Below are 13,818 nucleotides of genomic sequence, written 5' to 3' on the forward strand. Positions count from 1 at the left end.
CAGAAAATAGTACTATTATAAACAAATATTTCAAAGACTATTTAAAAATATATATTATTACACTTCTGGTTAGACGCTCAAAAGCATTGTTGTAGTGCCTGTACTCCAAGTGTATCTTAGTGCAATGAAAATAAAGTTGAATCGACTCTAATGAAGAAAAAAAACACTCAAAGTAATTAATTATTTAATTGTAGCTGCTTTAAAGTCAATGTTGGATTAACGTCCAATTAATCCCATTAACAGAATTAAGGAGATTAGGAGATATCCACAGACGGAAGAGGACACAGGACTGGATCACATCATTGTTTTTAGAGCCATATATTTTTTTGTTCTTACTTTTTATCGTCTTTAACTATGTGTAAACCTACTTGGCAATAAACCTGTTTCTATTTTGTTGTCTCTTCATGCTTCACGCGGTGGCATGCTCAGAGGTGGAAAGTATATTAATCATAAACTGTAATGTGCTGTTGATTTTAAGGTAATTTGACTTCACTTACGCTACTATAATCCTTTATAAAGTAACATGTATTATTAGAAGACAAGATGAGACTTTTTTGAACACGAGTAGGCCAATATATTTCACCAAAATAAGAATAGGGGAACAATGGAAAACTATTCATGAGCAAATATTGCAGGCTTCAAGGATGGTGATTAATAGCAGCAGTTAACAGCTCACACCAGGTTGATGAAACAATGATTGTATTATTAATGTATCTATTGCTGTCCTGCTTCTTCAAAAACTGCATTTTAATAAGGGTTATCTTATCTTAATAAGGCAAACATAGCATGCATTCCTGCAATACACTCTTCATGGCACTGGATGGCACCACTGCACATTAGGATTTAGAAATGTGCTTCGTAATGTCCAGCAGTCGTCGCTAAATCTGCAGTTTTTCTTTGCCAAAAATCAATCCCACAATCCCCACACACCGGCGGTGTATCTTTTGAATGGTTCCAGTCTGAAACGGTCTGCACACACAGAGGAGTTGCTCTTGAGTTTAACCCGTTTTTCACGTTTTGGATTTACACACCTGAGACCTCCTCAAGCGTCTTCACAAAATGAATCGGTTGGTATCTAACTTCGCTGTTTAAATTGTGAAAACAAAGTAGTATTGCTGAAGCCATATGTTCCCTGACTTTGACGGCTAACTAGCCAGCTAGCTTGCATTAGCGGCCCGGCCAGTTACTTTGAACGTCTCCGTGTATCCTTGATAGCAGAGCTATAAGCTAACTACTGTAGTTGAAAGCTAACAAGCTAAGCTAACTTTGAGCTAATGGACGTAACAATACGCTCTCCTCCAACCGTCGGATGTCCAATTTGTCGCAAAACATAAAACCTACTACCTAAATTAACATGTTGTGACATTAGTTTTAGCTCACCTAGCTAACTTGTATCGCATCAGCCAACGCCTTTATAACTCAAATATAGCGGTTTTGTTTATCCCATTTGAATGTTTGCTTTTAGTCTTTTGAACCTCTTTACTACATGCTCGATCACATGTTGTTGGAGGGGGAGCTAATCTGTTCAGTTATTAGGCCACGGAAAGTAACTGCAACTTTTTCCTCTCATTGTTCGTCCAACAGTGTCTCTTGTTGTGGAAGCTGGTAAGCATCAAGAAGTCTTAAAAGGTCAATACATCAACCTTATGGCTTTCTGCGATCCTGCCTGCATTCTTCTGCTGAAAAGAACATGAAGCAGGTAGGGACATGTGAAAGAGCAATATGTCTTATTGTGTAAACAATTGTGTTCCTCATATCCTGGTGACTGTGAAGTAGAGTTCAGTGGTGTTGTAGAAGTAGAGATTGTAGTGGTGGCTTCATCCCCTATCCTTTCGTTTTAGGTGGATAATATAAATAAGGAAGATTTAGATAAAGAAAGGTGAGTCTCTGATCCACATCTGTTGGATTCATCTAACTATGAGCAATCACTCACTCTGTGTCCCACAGATCTACCCTCTCAGTCACTGGATCATTAAACACCTTTTCATAAACATTATCTCCTTGTCTGTGGCTTTTACATTTCATGGTTTTATCCATCTATGACAGCTTAGCAACAGGTTCACATTGACTGTCTTTTTTGGCAGATTTCAAGTCAATTACAGAGTACAGACCAAAGGAAAAGCGAAAAGACTGTCATCTTGCAAGAGGAAGGGTTGTCCATCGGTGGAGGTGGGCTTAAAGCTGCAGCGCAGAACCTCAGATGTAGGCCGTGCCAGTAACCCCGGCATGGCCAACAAAGAAAATGAGCTGACGTGCTCCGATGATGTGCGGGGCATGCTCTTCAACGACAACTGCGGGCTCCCTGTGAACTCCGCAGAGGCCTCCAAGATGGCAGAGGCCAGCTCCAAGTACAGCAATTTAACAGAGGTGAGATCTTAAATCTATCGCTGACAATTGTTTTTGCTTATCTCTCTTGGGGTTGATACATCTGCTCCACTGATACTAACTGAATGCCCTTTGTGCATTGTTTTTCTTTACATTCAGATATCAAAGGACCACGAAGCGATGACTCGAGTCCTTTTTGGAAGAAGCCTCCGACTAAAAGTAGCTCAAACGTTATGGCGTAGAAACGCCAGTGAATTAGTGGCCTACCTAATAAGGTAAAAACACAAGTGACGGCTGGCTTTTGTGTTAAATTCTGATTCAAATAACATCTTTAATATTTAATCATTTGTGGTTTTACAGAATTGAAGACACAGGGGTGCTGCTTGACTGTTTACCTGTCTTAACAACCAAGTGAGTCTCATCTGTTTGCCTTTTACTGATTCAGCTTCCCTTATCGAATGCTCACTGCCCAATACAGACCATCTGTGTTAAACAACATCATGTAGCATAATTTGTCTTTTCTCGTCTAAATTGAAAATGATATTGATTATAGCTGAAATGCAATTAGATAAAGTCAACGTTTAAGATTGTTTAGTTTTTTCCCTCCGTCTGCTCACATTTTTGAAAATCAGCTCACTAACTGTCTTTCTCTCGTGTGTTGTCTTGTTTCCCGTCAGTCTTCAAACTGAAGCACCATGTTTGTCACTTGGCTGCTGTGTTGACCTCATGCCCCTAGTGAAAGTGATTCTTGCCAGTAAATATGAAGAGTAAGTGTCCCTGTGACTTAAAACCTGTTTATTATAACCTGGAAATGTTTGCTAGATATCTTTAAAATTGTAATTTGACAAACTTGTCGGCTTTAATTGTATTTGTTTTGTTTTATTAACAGAAACATAATGGTGGGTTTACACTGGGTTCAATCCGTCATCAGGAAATGGTGGCCAGAACTCAAGAATGAGAAGAGACTGCGGGACAGTTCAGAAGACAGGTGGGCTATGCATGCTTAGATACAACCAAGACACACAGAGATACTTTCAATCTTAAAGGTGCGGTATGTAATTTATTTCAGAAACACTTATTGTTATATTCCATGGAATGCTCTTAACATCCCGATAGCAATGAATACATTAAATGCTTTGACAATAAATACATAAAAACATTTCATCTGTGGAAGCCGTGGTGCTGTAAAAAGCCCGGCTCAAGTAACTGGACGGCCTACCTGCCTGTCAGCCTTCCATCTGGGCACAAACTTATCTCGTGCCCTCATTGGTCATGTGCGCGTTCGTGTGTGTTGGAGGAGGGGCTCTGTAAGGAAGTCTGAAGGAAGTGGCAGATTTTTTACGGTTGTGTATTTTCAAATTCTAGTGCACTCGAGCTGATTTCTCCAAAATTACATACCCCACCTGTAAGCCTAACATTTCTCGTTTTTCATACTATCCAAATGTTTTATTACAACCAAAGTAAATGCTGCAAACTGAGCACAAGAAACTTACATGAACAAGTCACATGTCTTCATAAAATAAACAACTTTCTTCGGAAAGACAAATGGCAATAACCTCCACATAGGATACTATATTTATTTTTAAGAAGCAGACTCGATATATCTTCCGTAATAATATAATACTTTGTGTTAATTTGCCATTCACTAATCCTGTTACTTCTTAATATTGCATTGGGGTCATGGTGAAAGTGCATGTTGGGTTTTGTTATTGAAACAAATAACTTTGTCAAAATAGAGTTTACAATAGGCCTCGGGCACCAAGGGCACATCGCCGTGTCCTGTTCAATAGGGAAATTCAAAATGGCACCAAAGATTCCGTTGACCACATCAGAGACTGCACTGACCTCACCACCTTCAAAACTCACCTCTTCTATCTGGCTTTTAATGTGTGATTGTTTTTGTATTATTTGACTTTAACTTTAACTATATATTTATTTGTTGTTCCTTCCTTTTCTTTTCCCTTCACTCTATCTGTAAAGCGTCTTTGAGCACCTGTAAAAGCGCTAACAAATTAAATCTATTATTATTATTTGTACCAGTGTATTCACATCCTCCATTATTTGCCTAGTCATTTAAACAACGTGCAGACAAAAGGTGTTTTCTCAGGGTTCAGTTGGTTAGGAACCTCACCAAACTGAAATACTGATCATGGTATGAAAATGGGCACAAACATGTATTTAGTTATACAGTAGACATTAATGAACTCAAGCATGTGTCTCAAATGTATTTTTCTGGTAAGACCTGCTTTTATGCTGCCGAGTTAAACGTGAGCTTGTGTCCTCCGGAGGTCTTGTAGCAGAGCGTGTGTGTCGGTGTTTCTACGGTCACTGACTGATGTCCTGTTTGCCCTCTCCACGTATTGCATTTGTCATGTGTGTATATTGATTGCAGGAATATTGAAGTCATGAAGCAGCGGCTGAAGGACTTGTGGAAGGAAGGAGCCCGGTCATGTTTGCTTCCAGGATCTACTGGAGAACTGGCAAAGGTGAGAAGGAGGACATTCATATAATACTTATCAGGGATTTTCAGAATAAGGAAGTTCCTGTTAATGATTTGCCTGGACTGGATAAGTAAAATTACATTTAACCATCCCTCAAAACATGCATTCTTTAAATGTTCAGTGTCAAGCTTTGCCTGGGTTGTCTGCTTGTTCTACTTTCATGCTCAACATGTTTTGAGTTGAACATTGTGTCACAAAGACGCATTCGAGTGCTTCTGTATTTTCCACCCTTTGTTGATTTTGGGTAGACACTCCCGTTCTAAAAAGAAACACCTCCAGGTCCTCTATAGGCTTACTGTTTGCTTATCGTTAATAGCATAAGCACATGTAATATGAGTTGAGTTTGTATTGTGGTTCATTTTTTTCTATATTCACTCCCTGCAATTTAATAAAAGGATTTAAAAAGACGTACAGGTTATACAAGTCAGGAATTGGTTGCAGAAAGCCACTTCCCCTTTTTAATAGTCGGTTTTTGGTGTAGATGGTATGTAAATCATATCTTATTTGAGTGTGTGCACTGTTAGACTCTCTGTAAAGACAACTAATGTGTGATATATCTCCTGTTCTTGTCGTAGGCCATCCAGTCTTATCTATCGCAGCTGCCCTGACGGCTGTTCTCGTAGCACTCTGAGGATGTGACCACTACTGCCGGATCATGTCTGTGTTTTGAACTTATAGTGATACCAGAGAAATGGATGGGCCTTTCACACCCAAACCTCTTTTACTGGGAACGAACTTGACACTTCAGGCAACTCCCTCAGCTAGAGGTGGAGACTCTGAAGAAGGGCTGAGAGCCTTTCTGCAAAACACACACGGCAAACGACTGCTTCACATTGAAGTGGACCTTCCTGTGAAGGGGCATATTTAGTGGACCTCCATGAGACTGGGTGTAACGTCGCTCTATGAAGTGCCTAGCTCGTCGTCTCTCACTACACCACTCTTTGCCATTGAATGCAAATGCACTTGTGGATGTAATGAATGCTCCTGTTTTAATGTTTTTTCGCGCCTTGGTTCCGCTGAATCAGGAACTTGAATCGGCAACAGTCTTAAGTTATTAGAGCTCCTCCTGATTTCAGTTTGCCTCTTCATGACATTCGACTGTATTACGCGTGATGTAAACACAAGTGATTCTTTTAATCTTTTAAATAAATTTGATAAAAATCAATAATGTATTCTTTCAGATTCTTTTTAAGGTGATCGGTATGTGTTTATATATTTAAAAGGTACAATAACAATGGCTCAGACAGATTCGTTTTTTAATTAGGACATCATTTGGCGAATGAAGCAGTCACTGTAAGTAAACAATCGTAAACTTTTGGCATAGCTCTTACCTTGTGATCTTCCTCCAGTAGCCAAACTAGTTTTTCAGCTTTTCCTCTTTGTAGTTGGTACACTTCTTTTTGTTACAACTTTATCAATCATAAGTTCAGATGTTCTGTTCATCATAAGTGTTTAGCTGTTAATGGATGCACAATCATGAAACTAGTATTAAAAGTTCCCATCAGCAGAGACACGTGGGTTTGCTATCCTGGCTCCAAAATGGTGGAATGAGCTCCTCATTGACATCAGGACAGCAGAAAGCTTACACACCTTCGGGCGCAGACTGAAAACTCATCTCTTTCGACTCCACTTCGAGCGATACAACTATTAACAAAGCACTTGTATACTAATAAAGGGCTGGCTTATCTAAAGCCAGTTGAGTAGCACTTGAAATGTTTTAGCTCTATGAAGCCTGATGTACTTTATGATTCTGTTTTCTTCAAGTTTGTATCTTCTTGGTCGAACGCACTTATTGTAAGTCGCTTTGGATAAGAGCGTCAGCTAAATGTAATGTCAAAGAACAAAATATTAGGTTTAATTAAAGAAAACCAGCATATGACTATTTAGCTGTATATGTGTACGATTAGATCATCATCCTTAACTCAATATTTGGTAAACATGTTATTGTGTTTGATTTCATTTCAAACCCCATATATTGTTTTAATATTAAGGGTTAGACGTTCATTTGGTTGCATATTTGTTTGCATTAATATCTACCAAAATCTTCCTTGTCAGTGTTTTGGTTCATTTTCTATAAAGACAAAAACAAATCTTAATGTAAAAATGAAACAAGCATTGTCATTTGCTTTATCATTTCATATAGAATTGAAATTATATTTATTTGCAACTAAGGAATTATACAGCTGTACTGTATTCGTTTAAAAAACAACATTTATGAATCTATACAAAATAACTGACTACTTTAAATTGTCATCATTTTTATTCTGCAAAACAATTGCTTATTACACAGAGAACGTCAACAGAGTGTAAACGTCGGTTTGGTCAATAAAGTTGTATTTGAAGTGACGTCATCTTCCGCAGAGAGACAGCTGATGAGCTCGGGTCTCTCACTCCTTCTGTCAAACTGCTCCTGAATTCATCTAGTTAGACCATATTTTAATTTGATAAGGACAGTCGACATGTTGCACAGAGACAGAATACCGCTGCTATGGGTTTTCCTCCAGGCTGTGCTCGTCGTGGCGTTGGGTTTCTCTGACATGGAAACGGGGCCTGGTGGTGCAGGTGTTTCGGTCCAACAGCCCAATGGAGATCGGTTCAAAATCGAGGGAAGAGCGGTGGTTCCCGGGGTGAAATCACAAGATTGGGTCTCCTCGGCCAGAATATTCGTTGAAGGTGAAGAGTTCGTGGGCTTTGTGAGGTAAGAAACAGCTTTTAATACACTAACCGCTAGCTACCCTATTAGCGAGGCTAAGGTATCATTAGCCTCGAAGCTAGCCGGCTAACCGCACGGCAGTTGCTGTCGGCAGATGGCAATTTATCACCGTGCTAACTAACAGCTTAATATTTGTGAAGGTAACTTGTGCCAACATGGACTACAACACGGTTATTTCATTTTTACCTACCTGTCACTGAACTTAGTTGTTTATTGCATGTTGAGCTCAGCCAGGCCTCATTGTCGCTGTAACCATAACAAACCTTAGCTGCACGAGACACGTCTGTTGATGCAACACTGATGTTATGAAGGTAATATTCAGTTGTGGAAAGTTACTAGGTACATATACTCAAGTACTGTACTCAAGTAGACTTCTGACACACGTGTACTTTACTTGAGTCATTGTATTTTGTTCTACATAATGCGTCTAACAAGTGACATAATGTAATCTAATGTACTCCACTACATTTTGGAGACAAACACTGTAGCCTACTTTTAACTCCAATTCATTTATTCAACACCCTTCGTTACTATATATGATAATATGCAGTACTGTACTGCTAATATACCTAGTATTTTACAAAGTAAATCATTAGTGAATTGGACCCACATTGAACCACTACAACGTTGAAATGCTCTTACGTGGATTTGTTAGTAATACAGACAGGAATCCACGTGTGAATACCCCCACACAGTACAGTCCATGCATTCACAACTTGCAATAAAGTATGTAAGAATCACCAGCAAAAGTGTGTAGGAAAAGTACTCAATTAGCTGGGAAAATGTTCCTTGTCAGTATTGTATGTGATGTTTCTTCATTAATATGACCGCTGCAATAATGTGTATCTTGCATTTTACTGTAGTAGATGTTGTGCACATTTTTACTTTATTTTGTGGGGTTGTTTAATCTACAACAATGCATTTTATATTATAAGATCATCGTGTGTGTGTGTAACTCTCTTCATGAGTTCAGAAAAACATTCCTTTTTGTGTGCGTTGTGCCGATGCATTTTCCAGATGATTCAAGAGCTTTTTTAAAGGGTATTTATTTTAAGAAGTATGAGCTTGTTATGAACTGAATTTATTACATGTGTATCTTGACTAAATCCAATTTGTTACAGAACTGATGGCAGTTTTGCTGTGAATGACGTCCCCTCCGGATCCTATGTTGTGGAAGTTATAACCCCAAACTATAGATTTGAGCCAGTGCGTGTTGACATCACATCAAAAGGCAAAATGAGGTAAGACTTCCCTACAGTGAGAAACCCAAATGAATTTCATGTTGGCCTGATTATTCGGCTTACTGAATAGAGGAAGCTCTAACCACTGAATTAACCACGAGTCATTTGACAGGGCGCGTCTTGTGAACTACATCAAGACCTCAGAAGTAATCCGCCAGCCATACCCTCTTCAAATCAGAGCAAATGGCCCTCAGACCTATTTCATGAAGAGAGAAACCTGGGGATGGACCGACTTCCTCATGAACCCAATGGTAAGGAAATTGCTTTTGTTTCTCTGAATATGTATATACCCTCAGGAGAGATTTCCAATATGTGTTTAGATTGAGATTAGTGAACGTTTAGATTCATTCAGGAAAGCCTGAAGAACACTTTTAATTGTTTACTGTTATGCATATCATTACCTCACCTTAATGGAACCAACAGATTACCAAACAGTAACCATTACAACTGCATTAACCAGAAGAGAGATTAACTGTCTAATTCAGTGGAAAAACCAAACGGTGTGTTCCTTAAATCTTCTTATTAGGCATCTTCATTTGTGATTCATTTGGTGTAGGTTGCTCGTGTTTGACTTATCAGCATCATTTTACAGTTCATACCATTCTATACTGGATAAAAGGGTCAAAGATAGTTCCTGTGCTTCTGGCTCTCTTGTTTTAATGCATTGTTTCTGTTGCGCCTGCAGGTTATGATGATGGTTCTGCCGCTGCTGATCATCGTTCTGCTGCCCAAGGTGGTCAACACCAATGACCCAGAGATGAGAAAGGTAACGAATCCTCAACAGTCGGAAGAGTTGTATCAGCAATATTGGTTTTCTTTTTTTATTACTTCGTAATTGTATTCCATATTTTATTCCTTTCTATCTCTATGTAAATACTGCTATATTTTTACGATATTTTGTATTATTTTTCAATGTTATTATATTTTTCTTAAAATAGTTCTTCATCTGTGTTTTACATTTTTGTTTGACTTTTATGTCTGCACCATGACATCAAGTCAAACTCCTCGTACGTGTCAACCTACCTGGCAATAAACCTGATTCTGATTTCTCTCAGGTTTATAGGATTCAGGTTTATTATAATGTATTAATTTTTACTAGTGTAATTTCCTGAAACAAATAGTCAGTTTCCTTCTACGTTAGCATATCATTTTGTGGGGGGATTATTTTTAATCAGTAAGGCTTTCCGGAGTCTGTCCCCAGTATATCGTTGACTTTTTTACGATACCGATACCACTGAACAATACATCGGTATTGTTCAGTGGTATCGGTATCGTAAAAAAGTCAACGATATATATCGTGATACTTTGAAAATGTATCATCCCACAATTACTCCCATGAAGCGCTTTACGATATAGTTGACATGTCAAATGAATATTAAATTCAATTGTGGGACTTCTTGGACCTTTTAGTGCTGAACAAACAATAAAAAATACATAAAAATATGAAGAAAATCGATTATGGAATATCTTTTATAACACCCGCCATCAGGTGTGCTGTGTGAATAGCACATCTTGTCAATACAAACAGACCGTTATAATTAATGTTAAACCTGAGATTCGACTAGAGAACAAATAAATAATAGAATAAAGGTCATGAGATCTCGGCATTGCACAAACAAACAAATCTCATCTTTAAAATCAACATTTGCCTTCGCTGGTGAGAGAAAACAAATCCCATCACAGTTCATTTGTGGGACTTTTACCTTTCTAGTATTGAACAAACAATGAAAAATACATAAAATATGAAGAAAAACGATTATGCAATCTAATTTATAACACGGACTCACTTTTAAAAAAGAATGTTAAAGTATCGAAACCGGATCTGATTTCGGTACGGTATACCGTAGCCACCGGTATTTCGGTAATACCGGATACCGGTATGCATCCCTAGTCTCCAGCCTTCAGTTCATCATCTACATCTGTGTTCATTTCTCTGCTGTCTTCATAGGAAATGGAGCAGTCCATGAACATGCTGAACCCCAACCCCGAGCTGCCAGACGTCTCCGAGCTCATGACCAAGCTGTTCTCCGGCGGCTCCAAGCCCTCCAGTAAGGCAGTAACCAGCAAAGGCACCAGGCCGGCTGTGAAGAGGAGGTAGTACCACACGTCCTCCTCACTCTGCTTAAAGAAAGAACGAGTTATGCCGTGGAAGCAAGATTTTTAAGTGTCGTTTTTTTTTTTCTTCCGGGTCAATTGTACAGTTTCTCTATTATTAGATGTTTTAAGCACATCTTGATTTCTAATATGCTATTGGAGACTGAGAAAAAAATATGATCTTTTTCATACTGCACTGATAGAAATGTCTGAAACCCTGCAAAGCTGTTTTCTTTCATTTGCTCTATACTTTCTGAATGTGGCTCTGCTACTCACCCATCTTTTCTGTGCTAACCCTCTGGTGTGCTTTTTCTCTCCACTGCTGCTAATTCTACTACCTGAAAGAAATCATATATACAGAGATGTTCATGTTTTTTTTCTTTTCCAGTGATATGACTGAATGAATATTACATGAATTTTAAGACTAATAAATCCTTATTTAAAAAAAATCCTAGATAAATAAATTTGCAATGTGACAACATGATAACAACTGCTTTTATTTCACACCGTCTTTGTTTGAGAGGGGACACATGGCCTTCTTATTTGCTTTTAATTTATGTGTGGCATAATGTATGGTCAGTATTTCCATACTGTACATTACCACTGCTAATGGTTTACTAATTGGAATGTAATGATTGCCAGTTCTAAGTATGATAGAGCTGTGTGTTTGCTATTAAAAAAATTGCTATTGTAACTTAACTTTTATTAAAGAGGAAAGCCTGGTACTGTGCATTGTTCCTTATTCTACATTAGGTAAAGTCCTTTTGTGCATCGAACCTGTTCAAATAAAGAAACCTAATGATTCCCGTTGGATGACCAAAACCAACAATGCTAATCCGTCTCTAAACATTTCCCCAAGCGACTCTGATACATGAAGACATTTAAAAAATAAAATAAAAACATGTTGAGACTGTAGTTTTTAGCAAATGCTACTCAAACATAAGAACATATTATATTTATGAGACTATTTCCAACTGTTTTGATGCACATACTGTATGTACTTACAGCAGCATGATGTTTTTTGGGGGATTTACTTCAAACCAGTTATGGTGTACATGGTCATTGTAATAAAAACCTGTAACCCAGTGAAAAAGAGTGCTTTATTCTTGTGATTTTTTTTAAGTGTTTGGACAATGGAGGTTTATGATAGGAGTCGTGTGGCGTAGTGGGTTGTCCGTAGGTGTTGGGATCAGGGGGTCACAGGTTCAAACCCCACTGCAGTCAGCATGTCGTTGTGTCCCTGGGCGAGACACTTCACTTCAAATCGCTCGTGTGGGGATTGTCCACAGTATTGAGTATGTAAGTCGCTTTGGATCAAAGCGTCTAACAAGTGATGATACAGAGGAATACACCATATTAAGTATTGGCTACACAGGTTATTAAAATCAATGCTATTGTTGGTTTTGGTCTTTTATTATGATGGCAAAAGGAAAATTATATAAAATTACCAACCAAAGGTATCAATAGTACCGTGTCATTCTAGCTGTAACATTCATCCATGCTATCAACTATTGGAGCGGGTAATGATTGGCAATCTTTTTATTAAAAAATAAATACAAGTACAAAGCAAGATTCAACACTTGATGTAAAAGGTTCATGCTGACAAAAGTGTGATTTTCTGCCTTCGAGTTGTTTTTTACTGTTCATATCAGAACACACAGACTCACTTTCACAAAACTGCACACAGACGATGAGCACAAATCCAATCAAAAAATATTTAGCTTCTCGGCAGAACAAAAGGCACAGAGTTCAGGGAGATAACTTTTGACATTACATCATTAAAAGACGATAGAAGTGCAATCATTTACAACAGCATTAGTCATCGTTTAGAGAGACATGGTGGTCGGCTTAATTCGGTTAAAATACCTTGTGTTGAAGTTTTTACAGAAATGTGAATAGTGACAGAAAGAATCTCTTACGTAAATGCACAGAAATGTACAGATTAGCCCTTAAACACAAGATCAAATATCGATTTGCCAGAGCCAAGATAGGAAAACAAAAACACAACACTGATATACATTCAGCAATTTATACATTTGGGTGTAAAACAGAATCAGTGAACTAGTATTTATTAATTACTTTGAAATGTGTACGCCTACAGTATGTCCTATATACAGTGCAAGTGGGTGAAAGAATATAGGAGGATAACACGAGGTTTAAAGGACCAGTTCAGAGTTTTTACTCTAATGCAAATACGTTAAAAGTATGTTTTTACAAGGTCCTGTTATCATTCCTCCTGTCTACGGTGTGGAAGTGATTCCTTCAAGCTTAAAAGTGTGACTACAATAGGGATTCATTTCATATTCCTCTATAGAAATGTTATGTTGAATTCCTTGCAATGTTTTTACAAAAAAATCTAGAAAGTGTAAGATAATTCAACAAAAAAAATCTAGAAAGTGTAAGATGATTCAACAAAAAAAATCTAGAAAGAGTTTTGTTTAACAACATGTCGGTTCAAGAAAATGAACATTGGAAATTCATGACTTTGGTGAAATTAGTCGTATTCCCCAAGACTATAACATGGGTTGAGTTCTCATCTTAAAGTTGATTTAAACCTTTGTAAGACTGTATAGCAGGGGTTCTCAAAGTGCGGCCCGCGGGCCAATGGCGGCCCTCGGAAAGGTTTCTGGCGGCCCGCGATAGTTAATGTGACACGCTGAAATGCATGCTTTATATTTTAATCCTCCATGGTTGTATCTCGTAAGACTTAGAATGGAATTTAAGAATGTTAAAACTGCGCCCCCTGGGTTGTCATTCCTAAATTATGAATGACAGCTTGTGGAAAGTTTGCATGGCAACTAGGCATCTCGCGAGTTGCAGTAATTGGTTAGTACAATAAAGAAAGGATTTGTTTTGGAATTATTTTGTGTTCCGTTTTTTCTTGGGCGGCCCTCAATCCAATATTGGGTACCTACATTGGCCCTCACTCATCAACACTTTGAGA

General features: G+C 38.1%; 2 protein-coding genes across 2 annotated transcripts; both read left to right on the plus strand.

The window, feature by feature from the left end:
• Positions 1-864: 864 nt before the first annotated feature.
• Positions 865-5,974, plus strand: katnbl1 (katanin p80 subunit B-like 1). Its single transcript, XM_034076694.2, has 10 exons — positions 865-1,067; positions 1,585-1,699; positions 1,842-1,879; positions 2,085-2,367; positions 2,485-2,600; positions 2,686-2,736; positions 3,003-3,092; positions 3,215-3,313; positions 4,718-4,811; positions 5,402-5,974. The coding sequence occupies exons 2-10, from the start codon at positions 1,691-1,693 to the stop codon at positions 5,432-5,434; spliced, it is 813 nt and encodes a 270-aa protein (XP_033932585.1). The 5' UTR covers positions 865-1,067; positions 1,585-1,690; the 3' UTR covers positions 5,435-5,974.
• Positions 5,975-7,150: 1,176 nt separating this feature from the next.
• emc7b (ER membrane protein complex subunit 7b) lies at positions 7,151-11,596 on the plus strand. Its single transcript, XM_034076362.2, has 5 exons — positions 7,151-7,524; positions 8,661-8,780; positions 8,893-9,031; positions 9,466-9,546; positions 10,729-11,596. Exons 1-5 carry the CDS (start codon positions 7,286-7,288, stop codon positions 10,876-10,878), a joined length of 729 nt encoding a protein of 242 aa, XP_033932253.1. The 5' UTR covers positions 7,151-7,285; the 3' UTR covers positions 10,879-11,596.
• The last annotated feature ends 2,222 nt before the right edge of the window (positions 11,597-13,818 follow it).

Source organism: Pseudochaenichthys georgianus, chromosome 24 (assembly GCF_902827115.2).
Source record: "Pseudochaenichthys georgianus chromosome 24, fPseGeo1.2, whole genome shotgun sequence".
Classification (NCBI taxonomy): domain Eukaryota; kingdom Metazoa; phylum Chordata; class Actinopteri; order Perciformes; family Channichthyidae; genus Pseudochaenichthys; species Pseudochaenichthys georgianus.